Raw genomic sequence first — 22,121 nt, 5'->3', positions numbered from 1 at the left:
TGAGGTCATCCCTGATGTCTTGAAGCATTCTGTATATTAGTTTTTTATGTTCTGTATCTGGCAATTCCAGGATTGTATCTTCATTTGGGAAAGATTTTGATTTTTTTGTTTGGGGGGTTGTAGAAACTGTCATGGTCTGCTTCTTTATGTGGTTTGATATCGACTGCTGTCTCTGAGCCATCACTAAGATATTGTAGTGATTTATTCTATGTTTGCTCACTGAGTCTTATCTTGTTTTGTTTTCTTTCAGTATACATGGATGGCCTACTAGATTGTGCTGTCTTCTGTGTTCTAGCCCTTGACTTACTTATGACCTATTACCAGCTGGTTTGGGCTGTTGCCAGATATATATGCCTGAGTCTATTCACTATTCTTGAGTAGAATCTGATTTTGGGTCATCAAGTGTGTGCTGCACCCTAACACCTATCCACCTCGAGAAGTAGTGGTGATAGTTGTGTGCACCAGATTCTATTAGCAGCTGGGGTTCTCACTCCAGGGGGGCAGGATGCTGACAGGCCTCCCCCAAGTGTCATTGAGGTAGGTGTGTCTCTATTCCTGAAAAACCTTTGTCGGAGGGCTCTGCACCCGTACCTTAGGCCCCCAATGCAAGTACCTCTACAGATTGGTAGGTGTCACCCTCCTTAGACCCCTAAGGCAAGAGGCTAGGTGGTCTGGGGGGAGCTTCAGCCCTCAGTTCCCTGTTGTGGGTCAGTTAGGGCTCTGTTGAATAAGCAGAGATATCAGACCTGGGAAACTTGTTTTTCCAGTAAATCCACTAAGAAAAAATGCAGTCAGATCCCTATCAGAACTGCCTTTGCATTATAACAGCCACCTTGTTCCCTGTAAGGATGAAAGCCCGAGATCTGGATCATATATGCTTGGCTGTAGCTGGTTCTGTGTTTTTAGTCCAATTAGGGAAGGATTTTTGGTCCCTGGGTTTTTTGTGGTTGCTTCTCTGAGGCCGGAAGAATGGGTTAGGAAAAGACCAAAAAAAAAAAAAAAAGGGGAAAAGCAAAGCCGCGGAGCCGGAGCTGTTGTCCCTCTGGCTCAGGAAATTCCAGTGTTAATGAAGCCGCCTGGGAAGGGGAGGGGAGGGTTCAGAAAAACAGGAGAGAGTATCACCCTGGAATATAGCCAAAGTTGCTTATCTTGCTTGGGATGACTATTTTATCTGAGATTCCCGAGGGGCGTGTCGCGTATGTGTGCTGGCTGTGTGGAGATTGCCCCCGAGGGTCTGGCCCGCTGAAGCCACGGTCAGATTCTCCGCTGCCAGTCCAAAGCCCAGTGTCAAGATTCCCGTGCTGGGATGCTGCACTCCCGGCTCCAAAATCAGTCGCTTCCTCCCGGGGAGTTCTCGTCCCACCAGCTGTGTCGCCACGGACCGGCTGGGCCCCCTCCCGGGGTTAGTTCAGGGGAGTAGGGCTGCGCCCTGTGTTTGTGCCGTGACCAGATGCCGTGCTCAGCTACCCTGTGCCTAGTCCAAATCCCAGCGCCAAGGTTCCCCAGCTGAGACGCTGCACTCACGGCTCCAAAACCAGTCACTGCCTCCCGGGGACTTCTCCCACCAGCTGCTTTGCCACACCGCCTGCGCGGACCGGCTGGGCCCCCTCCCGGGTCAGTTCAGGGGGGTAGGGCTGTGCCCCGTGTTTGCGCCGTCACAAGATGTTGTGTTCAGCTCCCCTGCGCCCAGTCCTAAGCCCGGCGCCAAGGTTACCTGACTGGGACGCTGGCTCCAGACTCTGAAAACAGTCGCTCTTCCCAGTAGTTGTTCGTTCTCCGTCTCTGTCACTCAGGTCAACTCTTTAAATTTGTGTTTGTTGTTCAGGGTTCGTAGCTTGTCATGTATGTTATGGATTCACTTGTTTTTCCGAGTCTTTGTTGCAAGAGGGATCCGAGGTAGCGTCTACCTAGTCAGTCATCTTGGCCACCCCTAGAATCAATTTTTATTGGAAGTATATGCCAGTTTATGCTGAGCGAAATAAGACAATCGCAAAAGCACAAATATTTTATGAGACTAGTACTGTAAAAACTCATGAAAAGGTTTACACACAAAAAAGAAACAATCTTTGATGGTTACAAGGGAAGGGAGGAGTGGGGATGGAAAAACACTAAGTAGACAATAGTTAAGTGGAAAGTTTGGTGAAGGGTAAGACAGTACACAATACTGGGGACGCTAGCACAACCTGTACAAGGCAAAATTATGGTAGCTCCATAAACACATCCAAACTCCCTGAGGGACCGAATTGCTGGGCTGAGGGCTATGGGGACCACGGTCTTGGGGAACATCTAGCTCAGTTGGCATTACATAGTTTATAAAGAAAATTTTCTACATTCTACTTTGGTGAGTAGCGTCTGGAGTCTTAAAAGCCTGTGAGCGGCCATATAGGATACTTCACTGGTCTCACCCCTTTGGGAACAAGGAATAATGAAGAAAACTAAGGACACAAAGGAAAAGTTAGTCCAAAAGACTAATGGACCACATCTACCACGGCCTCCACCAGACTGAGTCCAGTACAACGAGATGGTGCCCAGCTACCACCACTGACTGCTCTGATAGGGATCACAATAGAGGGTCCTGGACAGAGCTGGAGAAAAATGTAGAGCAAAATTCTAACTCAAAAAGAAAGACCCGTCTTGCTGGCTTGACAGAGACTAGAGAAACTGTGAGAGTATGGACCCTGGACACCCTTTCAGCTGTTACCGCAAAACATGGATTTGAGCTGCCTGCTGGAAAGCCAATACTGACATAGGGGTGAGGGAAGTAGCAAGAGGGCTTTATTGTATACTGGTATAGAACAGGCAGAGGGGAATGGGATCCTCCAAAGTCTGTCTGTTTGTCGGAGGCTGACCGGAGGGTTTTATAGGTTTAGGGCTTAGCATTGAAGAATCTGGAGAATGGTAGTTCCCCTTTGAGGGGCCATGTTGACCTTCTGGAGGTAAGGTCCTTTGATGCCATCCTGGTTTGTCACAAGTTGGGCCCCCATTGTCTAGTTGTCTCATCCCAGATCTTATTGATTGCTGTTCTGCTTCTCCAAGAGGAACATAGGTTAATTTTAAACTTGATATAATCATGGAGAATGGGAGAGGGAAGGGAGGAAACAAACCACAAATCACAAAATCACCAGAGTATTCAAAACCTAACTACACAAACCGTGTAGAAACAATGCTACAATACCCAGGACGGTAGGCCTCTACAATCTCTTTCTCAGTTGCCCCATTTAGGCTCAGTACTGAAGTCACTCCTGAGGTTCACCCTTCAGTCAAAGATTGAACAGGTCCATGAAACAAAACGGGAGGAAAGGGGCTCACCAGCCCAGGGACAAGGACTAGAAGGCAGGAGGGAACAGTAAAGCTGGTAATAGGGAACCCAAAGTTAAGATGGGAGAGTGGGGGACGTGTCATGGGGTTGTTAACCAATGTCATAAAACAATATGTTTACTCTTTAATGAGAAACTAGTTTGTTGTCTAAACCTTCATCTAAAGCACAATTAAAAAAAAAAGTATATGCCAGTCACAGGTGTCCCTGTATCTCATATATGCTGCCTAATTATATCAGAATTTCATAGATCCTGCAGTCCAAAATATCTTAAATTTCCAAACTCAGCCTGCCTTCAACTCCGAACCATTTTGATTTCCTCCTCCCACCAGGGGTGTGTCTCTGTTAGCCCCGCCCCCTCTCCTGTCGGCCTCAACTATTGGCCTTCCAGGAGTTTCGGTCTCCGTCGTCTCTGGAACGCTGGCGCGCACGCGCAGCACTGTGGCGCATGCGCAGTGCCGGGCGCTGCGGGTCCTGGCCGCTGCTTGTGGCTGAGGTGGCTGCGGAGGCGTGGCTGACGCTGACGCTATGGCCGAGGGCAGCGGGGAAGTAGTCGCAGTGCCCGCGTCCGGGGTTGCCAGCGGGACCTCGGCGCAGGCCAGCAACCCGCTGTCGCGGAAGCTGCATAAGATTCTGGAGACGCGCTTGGACAACGACAAGGTGAGCGGGCTGGAAGGGCCTGGGCGTCACGGGCCCCGCGGGGCCGACGGGATCGGGACGGCTTTTGTCCCAGGGCGACCTCTGTCGGCGCCCGGGTCCGTCGGCGCCCACGCCGCCTCCCTGGCCCTCCGCGGGGGACCTCCGGCGACTCCAGACCCTTGGCCAGCGGCGTGGGGCTCGGGCAGGCAGGAGCCCGGGGAGGAGCGGCTCCTCGAGGCCCGCTGGGCCGGGGGCGGCGGCGTCCGGGGAGGGCCCGCGGAGCGCTGGGGTCAGCGACGGGGAGGCGAGGGCGAGCCCGGGGCCGGAGGAGGAGCCCCGAGGGAGACTCGGCGGGCAGCGAGCCGCGCGCGGGGTCCGGGGTCCGGGGTCCGGGAGAGCCCCGGGGGAGTGTGGAGGTGACCGAGCGTATCCGCGCGCGAGTGGAAGAGCTGAAAACACCCTCCGCCCTGCGAAGACTGCTTCCTGCCCCGGCTGCCGTGGAGGCCCGTTCACTGGTGTGGGCTGCTGGTGTGGGCTGGTGGTCAGCTCGGCACCGGCCGCCTCCGTACAGGGGAAGCGCCCGCAGGTTCCCCAGGTACCTCCGCAAAGGTGGCTCGGATTGTGCAGCCCGGGTCACTGAATCCCTAGGTGAGTTAGTCAGGGCGCTGTAGCGTACAAAAGGAAAAAAAAGGTCAAAGTGAGAGCTTTATACATAAACTGTGTGTTTGCAGGCAACTGAAAATAAGCTGGCTTGTGTGTCTGAAAACAATATTATAAGGTCAAGTATTATAAAGTAAAGATGGGTGGGCGCCATGACTTACTAGATGTGACCCCTAAATTGGTGCATTATGATTTCAGTGAGTCCTTGGAAACCCTGGTGGCATAGTGCTTAAGAGCTACGCCTGCTAACCAAAAGGTCGGCAGTTCGAATCCACCAGGCACTCCTTGGGAACCCTATAGGGCGGCTCTACCTTGTACTATAGGGTCGCTATGAGTCGGAATCGATTGGACGGCAGTGGGTTTGGTTTTTTGGTTGGTTTTGGAAACCTTGGTGGCTAATGGTTAAGTGCCATGGCTGGTGACCAAAAGGTCAGCAGTTTGAATCTACAGGCGCTCCTTGGAAACCCTATGGGGCAGTTCTACTCTGTCCTGTAGGGTCGCTGTGGGTCGGAATGAACTTCACAGCAACTGGGTTTTTTTTTTTTTTAAGCTGTAACTTTCTCAGGAGGATTCAGTGAAATAATCCATTTGAAGTGCTCAGCACTGTGCCTGACAGTTACTGTTTCTTAACAAATGTTAATGTAATAATACTACTTATTAAGTGCTTAACATGTGTCTAATTGTGTAACATTGACATCTGTTTCATTTACTATAGCTACTCTGATGTCACCATTAATCATTTGCCCTAGGGTGGATTCCGATTTATGGTGACTCCAATGTGTGTCAGAGTAGAACTGCACTCCGTGGGGCTTTCAATGGCTGATTTTTCAGCAGGAGAGCACCAGGCCTTTCTTCTGAGGCACCTGTAGATGTGCTGGAACATCCAGCCTTGAGGTTGGCGGCTAGTGCGTTAACTGTTTGCACCAGCCAGGGACTCCTTACTGAGATGGAGGTAACATCATCTCCATTTTACCTCTGGGGAAAACAAGGCATGGAGAGCACGCACCCAGGTTAAGTCACATAACTAGGTGGAGGTGTAACTTGCACCTGTGCTTGTGTGATTTTGTTTATTCAGCAATTACTGACCACTTCTTATAAACTGAGGAACCCTGGTGGTACAGTGGTTAAAGCGTTTGGCTGCTAACCTAAAGGTCAACAGTTCGAACCCACCAGCTGCTCCTCGGGACAAAGGTGGGGCAATCTGCTTCCATGAAGATTTACAGCCTTGGAAACCCTTTGGGGCAGTTGTACTCTGTCCTGTAGGGTTGCTGTGAGTCGGAATCCACTCAACGAGAGTGGGTTTGGTTTTTGGCCTTTCAAACTGGACTTTAGGACAATTAAAGCCATAGTCAAATAAATGAATTTATTTTGTTTTTAGGTATAATAAATATTTGTATTTGTAAAAACACTTTTGCTTTCTCTTAGGTACTAAAGTGAATTTAAATTCTCAGTTTAGCCAGTACTTCCAAAGAGCATTGTAACAGAAAAATGGAAGGATAAGTCTGTTAGCATATTCATTCATTCAGTGTAGGAATTTTTATCTGTAGCCTTTGCGTCCTGTTGGGATATCCCACGCTTGATCCTCTGTTCTCTTCTCTACCCAGAGTCTCTCTGGAGAACTGTTCGAGTTCCATGGTTTTAAGTAGTGAGAAGTTTAAAATGTCAAATTTATAACCCTGTTCCTGGAATCTCTACTGAGTTCTAGATTTATAGAGTCAGTTGTCTATGTGACACCTCCAATTGGCTATCATGGCCAGATGAGCACTTGATTTCTCCCCAGACTGGCTGCTCCTCTGATAGTAAAGAGCGTCACCATTTACCTGCGCAAGCCAGAGGCATAGGAGTCATGGAGGAGTAGTTTTTGATTCTTCTCATTTTTTCACACCTTACATCCGGTCCATTAACAAATTCTTCAGGTGTGTTGTAGTGGAATAACCACAAGTCTATTTAAATTTAAAAACAAGACTTTTATTAGGGCAGGAGAATGTTCTACAAAACAGGGAAACACAGTGCTGGAAGAAATCCAACAATGTGCTCTAGAGGGCTGCAGAAATACAGGGACTTAAGAAGGAAAAAAACTGAAACAGCAAGGTATAGCTAAACTTTTTAAAATAATTTTTATTGTGCTTTAAGTGAAAGTTTACAAATCAAGTCAGTCTCTCAAACAAAAGCTTATATACACCTTGCTACATACTCCCAATTACTCTCCCCCTCATTAGACAGCCCGCTCTCTCCCTCCACTCTCTCTTTTCGTGTCCATTACGCCAGCTTCTAACCCCCTCTACCTTCTCATCTCTGCCCCAGGGAGGAGATGCCAACGTAGTCTCAAGTGTCCACCTGATCCAAGAAGCTCACTCCTCACCAGCATCCCTCTCCAACGCATCGTCCAGTCCAATCCAGGTCTGAAGAGTTGGCTTCGGGAATGGTTCCCGTCCTGGGCCAACAGAGGGTCTGGGGACCATGACCACCGGGGTCCTTCTAGCCTCAGTCAGACCATTAAGTCTGGCCTTTTTATGAGAATTTGGGGTCTGCATCCCACTGTTCTCCTGCTCCCTCAGGGGTTCTCTGTTGTGTTCCCTGTCAGGGGAGTCATCGGTTGTAGCCGGGCACCATCTAGTTCTGGACCCAGGATGATGTAGTCTCTGGTTCATGTGGCCCTTTCTGTCTCTTGGACTCGTAATCGCCTTGTGTCCTTGGTGTTCTTCATTCTCCTTTGATCCAGGTGGGTTGAGACGAATTGATGCATCTTAGATGGCTGCTTGCTAGCGTTTAAGACCCCAGATGCCACTCTTCAAAGTGGGATGCAGAATGTTTTCTTAATAGATTTTATAATGCCAGTTGACTTAGATGTCCCCTGAAACCATGGTCCCCAAACCCCTGTCCTTGCTACACTGGCATTCGAAGCATTCAGTTTATTCAGGAAACTTCTTTGCTTTTGGTTGAATCCGATTGTGCTGACGTCCCCTGTACTGTGTGGTGTCTTTCCCTTCACCTAAAGTAGTTCTTATCTGCTATCTAATTAGTGAATGCCACTCTCCCTCCCTCCCTCCCTCCCTCCCTCACCACCTCCCCACTCTTGTAACCACAAAAGAATGTATCCTTCTCAGTTTAAACTGTTTCTCAAGTTCTTACAATAGTGCTCTTATACAACATTTGTCCTTTCGCAGCTGACTAATTTCACTCAACATAATGCCTTCCAGGTTCTTCCATGTTATAAAATGTTTCACAGATTCCTCACAGTTCTTTATCGATGCATAGTATTCCATTGTGTGAATATACCATAATTTATTCGTTCATCTGCTCACGGGCACCTTGGCTGCTTCCATGTTTTCGCTATTGTAAGCAGTGCTGCAATAAACATGGGTGTGCATGTATCTGTTCATGTAAAGGCTCTTATTTCCCTAGGATCTATTCCAAGGAGTGGGATAGCTGGATTGTATGGTAATTCTATTTCTAGCTTTTTAAGGAAGTGACAAAATGATTTCCAAAGTGGTTGTACCATTTTACATTCCCACCAGCAGTGTTTAAGAGTTCCAGTCTCTCCACAGCCTCTCCAACGATTATTATTTTGTGTTTTTTGGATTAATGCCAGCCTTGTTGGAGTGAGATGAAATCTCATTGTAGTTTTGATCTGCATTTCTCTAATGGCTAATGATCATAAACATTTCCTCATGTATCTATTAGCTACCTGAATGTCTTCTTTAGTGAAGTGTCTAGTCATATCTTTTGCCCATTTTTTAATTGGGCTGTTCGTCTTTTTGTAGTTGAGTTTTTGCAGTACCATGTAGATTTTAGAGATCAGGCACTCATCGGAAATGTTATAGCTAAAAACCTTTTCCCAGTCTGTAGGTAATCTTTTTACTCTTTTGGTGATATCTTTGGATGAGCACAGGTGTTTGATTTTTTAGGAGCTCCCAGTTATCTAGTTTTTCTTCTACGTTCTTTATAATGTCTTGTATACTGTTTATGCCATGTATTAGGGCTCCTAACATTGTCCCTATTTTTTCTTCCATGATCTTTATCATTTTAGATTTTATATTTAGGTCTTTGATCCATTTTGAGCTTGTTTTTGTGCATGGAGTGAGGTATGGGTCTTGTTTCATTTTTTTGCAGTTGGATATCCAGTTATGCCAGCACCATTTGTTAAAAAGGCTGTCTTTTCCCCATTTAACTGTTCTGGGGCCTTCGTCAGATATCAACTTATATGGGGATGGATTTATGTCTGGATTCTCAATTCTGTTCCATTGGTCTATGTATGTGTTGTTGTACCGGTACCAGGCTGTTTTGACTACTGTGGCGGTATAATAGTTTCTAAAATGAGGTAGGGTAAGGCCTCCCACTTTGTTCTTCTTTTTCAGTAATGCTTTACTTATCTGGGCCTCTTTCCCTTCCATATGGAACTGGCGATTTGTTTCTCCATCTCATTAAAGAATGTGGTTGGGATTTGGATTGGAATTGCATTAAATGTATGGATCGTTTTTGGTAGGATAGACATTTTTATAATGTTAAGTCTTCCTATCCATGAGCAAGGTATGTTTTTCCACTTATGTAAGTCTCTCTTGGTTGCTTGCAGAAGTGTAATGTAGTTTTCTTTGTATAAGTATTTTACATCTCTGGTAAGAGTGATTCCCAAGTGTTTTGTCTTCTTGGGGGCTACTGTAAATGGTATTGCTTTGGTGATTTCCTCTTTGATGTTCTTTTTGTTGGTGTAGAGGAATCCAACTGTTTTTGTATGTTTACCTTGTATCCCGATACTCTGTTGAACTCTTCTATTAATTTCCATAGTTTTCTGAAGGATTCCTTAGGGTTTTCTGTGTATAAGATCATGTCATCTGCAAATAGAGATACTTTTACTTTTTCCTTACCAATCTGGATGCCATTTATTTCTTTATCTAGCCTAATTGCTCTGGCTAGGACCTCCAACACAATGTTGAATAAGAGCAGTGGTGATAAAGGGCATCCTTGTCTGGTTCCCGATCTCAGTGGGAATGCTTTCAGGCTGTCTTCATTTAGGGTGATGTTGGCTGTTGGCTTTGTATAAATGCCCTTTATTATGTTGAGAAATTTTCCTTCTATCCCTATTTTGCTGAGAGTTTTTGTCATGAATAAGTGTTGAACTTTGTCAAATGCCTTTTCTGCATTTGACATTGATAAAATCATGTGATTCTTGTCTTTTATTTATGTGGTGGATTACATTAATTGTTTTTCTAATGTTGACCCATCCTTGCATACCTGGTATGAATCCCACGTGGTCACGGTGAATTATTTTTTTGATATGTTGTTGAATTCTGTTGGCTAGAGTTTTGTTGAGGATTTTTGCATCTACATTCGTGAGGGATATAGGTCTATAATTTTCTTGTGGTGTCTTTACCTGGTTGTGGTATCAGGGATATGGTGGCTTCATAGAGTGAGTTTGGTAATATTCTGTCCTTTTCTATGCTCTGAAATACCTTTAGTAGTAGTGCTGTTAACTCTTCTCTGAAAGGTTGGAAGAACTCTGTAGGGAAGCTGTCTGGACCAGGGCTCTGTCTTTTGGGAGTTTTTTGATTACCTTTTCAATCTCTTCTTTTGTTATTTGTCTGTTTAGTTGATCTGCCTCTGTTTGTGTTCCTTTGGTTAGGTAGAGTGTTTCTAGGAATTCCTGCATTTCTTCTAGATTTTCAAATTTGAGTATAGTTTTTCATATGATTCTTTTAATTTCACATGGGTCTGTTGTAATGTCGCCCATCTCATTTCTTATTTGGGTTATTTGCTTCCTCTCCTGTTTTTCTTTTGTCAGTTTGGCCAGTGGTTTATCAATTTTGTTGAGTTTTTCAAAGAACTAGCTTTTGTTCTTGTTAATTCTTTCAATTGTTTTTCTGTTTCCTTTAGTTCAGCTCTAATTTTTATTATTTGTTTTCTTCTGGTGCCTGTGGGTTTCTTTTGTTGCTCTCTTTCTATTTGTTCAAGTTGTAGGGATAATTCTTTGATTTTGGCCCTTTCTTCTTTTTGTATTTGTGCATTTATTGATATAATTTGGCCTCTGAGCACCGCTTTTGCTGTGTCGCAAAGGTTCTGATAGGAAGCGTTTTCATTCTTATTGGATTCTCTGAATTTGTTTATTCCACCCTTAATGTCTTCTATAATCCAGTCTTTTTGGACCAGGGTATTGTTCAATTTTCAAGTGTTTGATTTTTTTCTCTGCTTTTCCTGTTACTGATTTCCACTTTGATGGGCTTATGGTCAGAGAAGATGCTTTGTAATTTCTCAGCGTTTTGGATTCTGCTAAGGCTTGCTTTATGACCTAATATGTGGTCTATTCCAGAGAATGTTCCATGTGTACTAGAAAAGAAAGTATAGTTGGTTGCTGTTGGGTGGAATGTTTTGTATATGTCTATGAGGTCAAGTTGGTTGATTGTGGGATTTACATCTTCTGTGTCTTTATTGAGCTTGTTTCTGGATGTCCTGTCCTTCACCGAAAGTGGTGTGTTGAATCCTCCTACTATTATTGTGGAGCTGACTATCTTACTTTTCAACGCTGGTAGAGTTTATTTTATGTATCTTGCAGCCCTATCATTGGGTGCATAAATATTTAATATGGTTATATCTTCTTGGTGTATTGTCCCCTCAATCATTATATAGTGTCCTTCCTTATCCTTTGTGGTGGATTTAACTTTAAAGTCTATTTTGTCAGAAATTGATATTGCCACTCCTGCTCTTTTTTGATTGTTGTTTGCTTGGTATACTAAGTCTAAGATGTGTCTCTTGTAGGCAGCATATAGACGGATCTTGTTTTTTCATCCATTCTGCCACTCTCTGTCTCATTATTGGTGCATTTAGTCCATTTATATTGAGGGTAATTATGAATTTCGTGCTATCGTTTCGATGTCTTTATGTGCGTGTTGTTGACAGTTTCTTTTTCTCACTTAATTTTATGTGCTGCGTAGATTTTCTTTATATGTTGTTCTTTCCTTGTATTTGTTGTTGTTAATTTTGTTTCTGCTGAGTCTCTATTTTTTTCTTGTATTTTATTTTGATGAGTAGGTTAGTTTATCTCCTTTGTGGTTACCTTATTATTTACCCCTATTTTTCTAAATTTAAACCTAACTTTTATTTCTTTGTATTGCGGTATCTTCCTCTCCATATGGAAGGTATATGATTACATTCCTTAGTCCCTCTTTATTATTTTAATGTTGTCTTCTTGCATATACTAACATCACTGTTACCCTGTTTTGACCTTTTTTTTTCTTTTCATAATCTTGCTTTGTTTTTTTGGATTTCCCTGTTTGGATTGACTTCTGGTTGCTCTGCCCAGTGTTCTAGTCTTGAGTTGATACCTGATGTTGTTGATTTTCTAACCAAAGAACTCCCTCTAGTATTTCTTGTAGTTTTGGTTTGGTTTTTACAAATTCCCTAAACTTGTGTTTATCTGGAAATGTCTCAATTTCACCTTCATATTTAAGAGACAGTTTTGCTGGATGTATGATTCTTGTTAGGTATTTTTTTTCCTTCAATATTTTAAATATGTAGTGATTAACTGCTACAGCTGCTAACCTAAAAGGTCTGCAGTTGAAATCTGCAGGCGCTCCTTGGAAACTACGGGGGAGTTCTACTCTGTCCTATAGGGTCGCTATGAGTTGGAATTGACGTGACAGCGCTGGTTTAGGTTCTTTTTGGTTTTCCTCCCATTGCCTTCTTGCCTGCGTGGTTTCTGCCGAGTAGTCCGAGTTTATTCTTTTTTTTTTTTTTTAATAATTTTTATTGAGCTTTAAGTGAACGTTTACAAATTAAGTCAGTCTGTCACATATAAGCTTATATACACCTTACTCCATACTCCCACTTACTCCCCCTAATGAGTCAGCCCTTCCAGTCTATCCTTTCGTGACAATTTTGCCAGTTTCTAACCCTCTCTACCCTCCTATCTCCCCTCTAGGCAGGAGATGCCAACACAGTCTCAAGTGTCCACCTGATACAAGTAGCTCACTCTTCCTCTGCATCTCTCTCCAACCCATTGTCCAGTCCCTTCTATGTCTGATGAGTTGTCTTCGGGAAAGGTTCCTGTCCTGGGCCAATAGAAGGTTTGAGGACCATGACCGCTGGGATTTCTCTAGTCACACTGAGTTTATTCTTAATGGCTCTTCTTTGTAGGTGACCTTTTGTTTATCCTTGGCTGCTCTTATAATTCTCTCTTTATCTTTGGTTTTGGCAAGTTTGATTATAATATGTCTTGGTGATCTTCTTTTAACATCTACCTTATGTGACTTTAGAAGAGCATCTTGGATAGATATCTTCTCATCTTTCACGATATCGGGGAAGTTTTCTGCCAACAAATCTTCAGAAATTCTCTCTGTATTTTCTGTTATCCCTCCCTGTTCTGCTACTTCAGTCACTCATACGTTATTTCTCTTGATAGAGTCCCATGTGATTCTTAAGGTTTCTTCATTTTTTAAAATTCTTTTATCTGATTGTTCTTCAGACATATTAGTGCAAGTGTTTTATCTTCAAGTTCAGAAATTCTAGCTTCTACTTGCTCAGTTCTGTTCCTCTGACTTTCTATTAAGTTGTCTACCTCTGTGATTTTGTTGTTAATCTTCTGAATTTCTGATTGCTGTCTGTGGATTTATCCAGCTTATTAAACTTTTCATTATGTTCCTGAATAATCTTTGTAATTTCTTTGGTTGCTTTATTTGTGTGTTCCTTGACTTTTTTTCATATTGCCTGATTTCCTTTGTGATGTCTTAAAGGACTCTGTATATTAAAGTTTTGTATTCTGTCTCTGGTAATTCCAGGAATGCACTTTCGTCTAGAAGAACCCTGGATTCTTTGTTTTGAGTGCCTGTTGAGGTGATCATGGTCTGTTTCTTTATGTGACTTCATACTGACTGCTTCCTCCGAACCATCTATAAGTTATTGTATGAGTTTATGCTTGTTTACTGTGTCGTAGCCTCTTGCTTTGTTTTGTTTTGGTATACCCCTATGGGCTGTTTGAGTGAGTTAGCTGGATTATCTTTGTCTTTGGAGCTCTGACGTCCTGTCCCCAGCTGGCTAGAGCTGTTATCAGGTATATCAGTCTAGGAGTCCCTTCAGTCTTCTTGTATGAATTCAGCTCAGGTTTCCAGGTAGCTGATCACCAAGTGTGTGGTGTAGGCTTTGTCTACAGTGTTAGAGGGCAGGAGTGATTGGCGTATATACTGGTACCTGATTGCAGCAGGGGGTCATGCTCTGAAGAAGGCAGGGGGCTGAGAACCGACCCCCAGTGTCTCTGAGGAAAGTGCATCCCTGTTCCCTGGAGCGTGCAGGTGGGTGGGTTCTGCAGACAGACAGTGGGCACCCAATGTTTTTGGTTGTAAGGACTGGGAGGTACCAGTTATCTTTGGACCCCTGTGGAGGGTGACTGGGTGACATGAATGGAGCTACCAGTCCTTAGGTCCCTGATGTGGGCATATGAGGACCTTGTTTAAAAGGCAAAAGAATGTCAAACATCAAACACCCACCACTCCACCTCACAGCTGAAATGGTTGGAGTTTGCCAACAAGGGCCTATTCTTCCGAAATAGGCCCACACAGGTCCATGCAGAAGGGAAAGATTCTCACAGTCCACAGACAGTTTATGCCTAGACAGGAGCCACTGCTGTCCTGAGCTCCCCCAGTTAATGGAGCTAGGAAATTATCTTTTCCCCCAATTGCAAATTTTTTCCTTCCCCAAGGCTAGGAGGACATCTCTAGGTGCTCATCAGGGCCTCTCTCAGGCCCAGGAAATTCAGCTGCTGAAGCTGGTTTGGGGGCGGGAGGGCACGGGAAAATATACGCAAGGGTTTAACTTTGCTGAGAGCGCCATCATTCCTTGGTTTCAGAGGTGTGCGTAGACTGTGTGGCTGGCTGCTCCCTAAGGAGACTGCAGCTGAACGGTAGCACCAGCCCGCCACTGCACCTCCAGGAATGGTGCCTGAGGGCTCCTCGCGATTCAGGTCTGATAACTCCTCTTAGCTTCCGAATGGCCTCTTCCTCCCCCGTCCCTCAGTTCATTTTCTAAGCTTGCCGTTGAAGCTCAGGGCTCCCAGCTTGTCAGAAACATACTCGTTTCACTTGTTTTCTTGGGTCTTTGTTGTAAAGAGGGCTCGCCAGAAGCATCTGTCTATTCCACCGTCTTGGCTTTGCCTCCAGCTGGAATATTTTTATTGGTTAACATTTACAGAGCTTAGACAGCATGCTAACAAGGTTATGGAAAAGTACTGGGTTTGTAGGGACTCAGGTACAGGTTGGAAGAGCGTTTGTTTTATGGAGCAAAGAGTATTTTCTGAGAATTGGCTGACCTCCAAAGTCACTTGTTTAACACCTGTAATCATCTTCCCTTTACATTGGCCATTTTAAACCACAAGCTCATCTGCTTAGAACTTTTGAACGAGCAGAATAGAGTAGACAAAACCACCTTTATCTAGGTCGGGTACAGTGGAAAGTTTCACAGAAGTGCCAAACTGTATATGACAGAAACTGCATTTACACATCTAAGATGGAGTTGCTTAGGACAAGATGGGATTGGTTTAGACGCTAGCTAGAAGTCCCAGGCATGTGAAGAGTTTTAATTTTGCAATTCTCTTCTTCAGGTTCTGTCTTGAAAAAATTTTTTTTATAATAGTTCCTCTTTTTCCGTCTGTGCTGCTACCATCTTGATCTAAGCAAATGTTAAATCTTTAACTGTTTTCAGCGCCTTCTTTTTTTTTTTTTATATTCTACATACTTAATTGCTTCCTATTCCCTCTCTACCATCCAGTCTCCTCACAACGTTGTAATCAACTTTTTAGTATATGTAGCATATTACATTACTCCCCTGCTTAAAATCTCTGGTAATTTTAATGGCAGATCCCATTGTAAACTATTCTCATGGCTCAGTATTCTTCAGTCACACTGGCCTTCTTTCTGCTGCTGTAGGGTCTTTATGCTTGCTGTTCTCTCTGCCTGAGGGAGGCCTTCCCTGACAACTCTCTAAAGAAGGTCCCCAGTCCTCCCTGCGCACTGTGCTCTGGTAGTGCTTGCCTCATTGTATTAGTGTCCTATTTTATTTCTTTTGTAACAAAGTACCATAGATTTATTGTTGTTAATTGCCATCTAGTCTGTTCTGATTTATGCCATCCCCACAAATTTAGCGGCTTAAAACAATACAGATGCATTCTCTTATAGTTCTAAAAAAAAAAAATAGTTCTAGAGGCCATAAGTCTAACATCAGTCTCAATAGGCTAAAATCAAGATGTCAGCAGGGCTGGTTCCTCCGGGAGGCTGTAGGGGAGGATCCTTTTCCCTGCCTTTTCCAGCTTTTAGAGACCATCCTTGTTGTTTGACTCATGGCCCTGAATCACTTTCATCTCAGCTTCTGTGGTCACGTTGCCTTCTCTGACTCTGAACCTCCTGCTTCCGTCTTGTAAAGACCCTTGGGATTACATTGGACCTACCTGGGTCATCTGGGATAATCTCACCATCTCCAGAGTGTTAATTTAATAATCACATCTGCAGAGTCCCTTTGCCATATAAGGTAACATATTCAGGGATTCTGGGGATTAGGACATGGACATCTTAAATCAAAACCAAACCAAACCCACTGCCGTCGAGTCGATTCCGACTCATAGCGACCCTATAGGACAGAGTAGAATTGCCCCATAGAGTTTCCAAGGAGCGCCTGGTGGATTTGAACTGCTGACCTCTTGGTTTGCAGCTGTAGCACTTAACCACTACGCCACCAGGGTTTCCGTGGACATCTTAGGGTGGCCATTATTCAGCCTACCATATTCATCATCTTCTTTTACTTTCTTTTCAGTACTGTAGCTGTCTGCAGTTATCTTGTTTATTTATTTGTTTTTTGCCGTTACTCCCTGTAGAATGTAAGGTACTGGTAAGTGAGGGACTGGCCTGTTTTTACTGCTGTATCCCCAGCATCTAGAACAGTGCCTGGAATATATTCAGGTATTTGGGACATTTCTGTTACCTAATTACATTAAGTTATACATTAAAAATAACATCATAGTGACTAAATGAGAAGACCCTGATAAGCTTAGTTTAGTGAAGAAGAGAACCAAAAGAATTTTTTTAAAACGAGGCCATTTATTTACCTATTCACCAGTAGAATTTAAATCATACCCGCGGAAACAGCCTTAAATTTAATTAATGATTTTTTTTTTTTTAGGTAAAATTATTTTCTTCACATTGATAACATGAAGAGGCTCCATTAATCCGATGTGTGGTAGACCCTAGAATTCTTTCATGTGCTTCTGTTTTCCTTGTGTGTAGTTTGACTCTTGTAGAGAAAATCTGGAACTATTCATAAAATTTTAAATTTCATTTATGTTTTTCACTAGTTAATACATTCACACAGTACAAAGAAACAAAAGAAACGGAAGGGTTTATAATAAAGTATCTCTCTCCAAGTCTGTTCTTAGTTACTCATTTTCTAGCCTGGAGGCCAGCAGTGGTACTTTTTAATATACAAGTAAATATACGTGTATATATTCCTTTTTCTTTTTATAAAGTTGATACTACAGCTATTTCTAAACCTTGCTCTTTCATTATTATATCTCGAAGTTCATACTAGGTAAGTGCACAAGGAGCCCCCATCCCTTTTTTAAAATGATGTACCGTAATTTATTTAGCCAGTCACCTTAAATGGACGTTCAGATTATTGCCAGTGTTTTGTGATGCCAAACAGTTCTGCAGTGAATATGTCGTTCTACACAAGTAAGTATTTCCTTATTGTGTTCTGGAAGTGAAATTTACTGTTAGGGAATGTGAAGGTCATCTGGTATTTTCTGGATGGTTTAATAGAAATGAATTATCTGAAAATTCTTTCATTTGATTTTGGCTTGAGATTAGGAAAACATTTGAAAATTGGTCTCAACAATTTTCTAGAGATAAGCCGATTTCTTTTATTACTGTTTAGGAGATGCTGGAAGCTCTCAAGGCACTTTCAACCTTTTTTATTGAGAATAGTTTACGAACTCGAAGAAATTTACGTGGAGATATTGAACGCAGAAGTTTAGCCATCAATGAAGAGTTTGTAAGCATTTTCAAGGAAGTGAAAGAGGTATGTTAATTCTGTTCATTGAGCTTTTATTGGAAACTTACTGTGCCTGTCACTGTGTTAAGTATTATTTTTATGAATTAGGTAGAATATGTTTGCTATTCATGTACCATGTTCAAATGGGAAATTTAACCACTTATCTCTGCTGCACCTAGATGTTTGTTTGGATTAGTCTGGTTCTGTGACCTTCACTGATGCTGGTTCTTAGAAATTTGTCACAGCTGTTCTAGGCGATTGTCTTAGGAATTTTAGCTTTTTTAATAAATATGTTTTCTCTGAGTGGTTTTTCTATAGAAACATCTTGACTCAATAAACCTCCCCTTGAATAACAGCATCTTAATTGGAGATTAATTAGGATTAAGTTACTGCATCCTAAATTAGGAAATTTTCGGATTAATTAGGATCAGTTACTTTAATGCATAAATAATGAGTCATCATACTTGAGTTAGCAGTTTACTCACCTTAGGGTGAAATATATTTTATTTATTATATAGTATTAACAGGTTTCCATATGAGAGGTGCGAAGGTGTTATACATGGTTTCATTGAGTACTTAATAAGTAAAAATAGATTATTTTTAACAATTTGGTAGGATTTCACTGAGTGAAGGCTAATAATCTGGACATTTGAAAAGAAGGTTGGTAGTACTCATTGGAAAAAAAAAAGGAGGGCAGAGTAGTGATGAACTCATTTGGGTTGTGGCCTCTTGACACTATTCCCACGGGAACGACCTATCTTATCACCACCACCCTAAAGCAAGGAAGCTGTCTAACACTATTGGGTAAAAGTGAAAAGAACTCCGGAGCATACTTGAGAGGCGTCTGCTGGTAAAAGAATGATTTGAGCAGCAATAAGAATAACTTACAGTGGACTGAAATACAGCAAACATTTTTAAGTCCATGAGTTCACAATGATGCTAAAAACCAAACAGAATTTAATTATTTTTGGTAGATATAAGGGGACTGAAGGAGCCCTGGTGGTGCAGTGGTTAAGCAATTGGCTGCTAACTGAAAGGTCTGCTGTTTAAACCTACCGGCTGCCCCATGGGAGAAAGATGTAGCAGTCTGCTTCCGTAAACATTTACAGCCTTGGAGACCCATGGGCAGTTTTACTCTGTCCTGTAGGGTCGCTATGAGCCAACGTGGACTCGACAGCAATCAGGTTATATAAGGAAGCCAAATGATTATTTCGAAAACTGATAAATAAAAGGAGAGACTCACGCATTTATTAACCGTGCCCTGCCCCCAAGGGGTATTTTCATAAGTGCCACTGTGCTAATTTTTTTCATGTTTTTGTAAAAAAATCAGCATAGTGCGTTTATTAAAATAAGCTCGCAGGGGGAGGGTGCAGTTGGCAAACAAACATAGAAGGTGCACATTATTTGCTTAAAATATGGCATTTTAATGCCACAAGGATGCAAAGGAAAATGTGGAATGTTGGGAACCCCACAGGCAAATGAACTGGTTTCTTCAACAAATAGAAAAAGAAAAAGAAGCAGGGAGGAGTGAGCATCTGCATATTGAGAAAATAAATAAGAGATATATCAACCAGTTGCTATTTATGAATATAATCTTTGGCTTCTGATTTAGTAAACTCTGAAAAATGTTGAGACAATTGAGGAAATTTGAAAACTGACTAGATAATTTGATACTAAGGGATTAATGTTAAATGTTTAGTTGTAAAAACATTTTTGAAGAATCCTCTTAAAAGTAAATAATGCTATGTTTATGAATGAAATGGTATATCTAGAATTGCTTCAAAATAATTCAGTTTGTAGGGGAGGGACAAAGTGGATGGGGTGAGAGAAAGTGGGTAGGGAGACAGATGAAATAAGAGTGGTAATGAGTTTTGGTAATTGTTGAAGGTGGGTGATGGGTACACAGGCCTTCAACTCAAATTTGGAGATTTTTGAAAATTTTCCATTGTAAGTTTTAAAGAAGTTGTATACCAGTTGGATTTCACAGCCTACACGTTTTTTTTTTTTTTTTTAATTGGGGCAAAAACAAGATTTTTCACTAATAAAAAAGGTTAGAAATAGAAAACACAATTACTTATGATCCTATCACCCAGAAATAGCTACTGTCAATATTTTACTGTATAGCCTTCCCTCCATTTTCTGTACATAAATAATACATATTTTTTCTAAAAAGTGGAAATATATTATTTATGCTCTTTCATGTATTTATTATGGGTAACTCTGTTTTTCATCCACATATGTGTATTGTTGTACATTTAATGACTAATTCTTTGAAATAAATTCTCAGCATTAGAATACCTGAATAAAGAGGTGTTCATATTTTTAAACTGTTTGCCACTTTCCTATTGTCACATCCCTAACAAATAATGTATTGGTGTCTTCACATCTTTTCTAACATTAGATAGCACCATTCTTCTTAATCAATTTCAGTCTTAAATGTGGGATCTCTTGTCAAGACATGACAAAAAAACTTCATGGGACCAAAATGAGGACTAAAAATAAGGAGAAGAGAAATTCCTTTAACAATCTGTATAATATTTAATGTTATTTTTCTCCTTTTCAGGAACTTGAAAGCATAAATGAAGATGTCGAAGCAATGAATAGCTGTTGTCAAGATATGACAAGTCGCCTACAGGTACTATAGAATGGTTAGATTTTAGCATAGCGTCTGGCAAACTCTCAAAAATTGTTAATTACGTCTACACAATGTATGGGTATATAGTATATCATGCCCTGTAGCAAGTTTCAGTGTAAATGTTATTATTTTCTTTTTTAACTGTAAATGTCTGTTTCTCTTTGGGTGATTGTCTGTTCCCCGACTTGTGATGTATAAGAGTTATGACGAACCGCATTTAGGACTGTCTCTGTTTCTCGTACCTCGTGTCCTTAGTGGAATGTACTGTATAGTGTTGCAGCACACAATTTGCTGATGTTACTGTTCTCAGGTGTTCACTTGCAAATGTTCAGAGATCGGATTTATAAAGCTACCAATAATAAAAGGCAATAATTATGAAAACTAAAAAAAAAAAAAAAAGTATTCAACTTACCTCAGAACAGATTCACAATATGGATTTGTCCAAATGGAACCTTGTCAAAAGTCAAGGACTACCTGTGTTGTTCATTTAACTCCAGAAGCCTTTGTATTTTGGTCTAGCCAGTATAGTGCTGTGTAGAATTTAGATAAAACTTTCAATCCTATAATGTTCCAAAAGTCCAGCAGGAGTGAATTCCTTAGAAGAGAGTCTTAGGAATAAACTCAGGCTAAAGCTATGCCTGAGAAAGACTCAGCTTAATTCTGATTCATGCTTAGCCTAAAAAATTCTGGGAAAATATGTAAAATTTTAGGTTTCTAGTGGTTGTCCCTTTTAGTTTCTGATTCGTACCCATAATTATATTTTTATTTCTTTTTCCCATAGCTGTTTTAAGTATAAAAAGATCAAAATATTTTTACCTCCCTGCTATTTTCAAAACAGTTTATACATATTTCGAATCACAACCTAAGTGACGTCTTCTGTTTAGTCTTTTGTATTTTCTTTGTGCCCCCCAGTCTCAGTTTTTATCCTGAAGTGACAGGGATCTTTTTTTCTCTCTCTTTTTTTTAGTATCAACTTTATTGAAGAATGTCTTAGGTATAGTAATAAGCTGCATCCATTTAGAGTATACAAATTGGTGAGCTTGGACAATTTTATCAACTATGAAACAACCACCACAATGAAGATACAGGTCATTTTTATCACTTGTAAGATTCCCTTAAACCAAAAATTCAAACCCGATGTCGTTGAGTGGATTCTGACTCTCAGCGACCCTATAGGACAGAGTAGGACTGCCCCATAGGGTTTCTAAGGAGCACCTGGTGGATTTGAACTGCTGACCTTTTTGTTAGCAGACTGAGCTCTTAGCCACTGTGTGCCACCAGGTCTCCAACATTCCTTTATAACTTTTTAGTTGAATATTTAAAAACTTTCATACTACTCAACTGTTGGTATTCAATCAGATTTTGTGATTTTGAAAGTTTTGTTCATCCCTTCCTATTTTGCCTGAAATTAATTTATTTTGATAGTGTTTTTAGAATCTTAATAGTACTTGTACTGTCACTTCTAGAGTAATGATTTTAATTCATTCATCAACAGACGTAGTTCTTGGAGCCCCCCACCGAAGCTCCCCAATTTTATTGTAGGATTAATTAGTTAATCTAAAGTACTTTTAATATGGTACATTTTAGGAATTTTTATTATTACATAATACATCTAGAAGTTTAAGCAGTAATTTTATGTTTGCTATTGCTTCTCTCTTTGGCTATGAGAAACTACATTTTGCTTGGATAAATTACATTTAGAGGCATACATTTATTATTATTATAAGTAATAACTGTAACATTTAAAATAAATGAGCTGAAAGTTGTTTTAGGATAATAATCTTAACTAATATTATTAAACTTTATTTTGGAGTTAGTACCACAATTTAAAAATGAAGAGTCAGGGGTTAT

At 41.5% G+C, this 22,121-nt stretch overlaps 1 protein-coding gene across 9 annotated transcripts in view; it reads left to right on the top strand.

Moving 5' to 3' along the window:
• The first annotated feature begins 3,803 nt into the window (after window positions 1-3,803).
• Window positions 3,804-22,121, top strand: part of COG6 (component of oligomeric golgi complex 6) — a 170,569-nt gene continuing 152,251 nt past the window's right edge. For 5 of the 9 annotated variants that reach the window (XM_064270202.1, XM_064270197.1, XM_064270200.1 and 2 more), the window contains exons 1-4: window positions 3,804-3,976; window positions 6,920-7,015; window positions 17,519-17,662; window positions 20,199-20,270. In XM_064270202.1, coding sequence (XP_064126272.1) covers window positions 3,845-3,976; window positions 6,920-7,015; window positions 17,519-17,662; window positions 20,199-20,270 — 444 coding nt within the window. In that variant the 5' untranslated portion in view covers window positions 3,804-3,844. Of the gene's footprint in view, window positions 3,977-6,919; window positions 7,016-7,056; window positions 7,338-14,447; window positions 14,562-17,518; window positions 17,663-20,198; window positions 20,271-22,121 lie in introns of those variants that run through there. The other 4 variants (XM_064270204.1, XM_064270203.1, XM_064270199.1 and 1 more) reach the window with 4 other exon arrangements.

This window comes from Loxodonta africana, chromosome 17, assembly GCF_030014295.1.
Source record: "Loxodonta africana isolate mLoxAfr1 chromosome 17, mLoxAfr1.hap2, whole genome shotgun sequence".
Classification (NCBI taxonomy): Eukaryota; Metazoa; Chordata; class Mammalia; order Proboscidea; family Elephantidae; genus Loxodonta; species Loxodonta africana.
The sequence above is the reverse complement of the archived record's forward strand: the minus strand, read 5'-3'. Positions and strand labels throughout refer to the sequence as shown.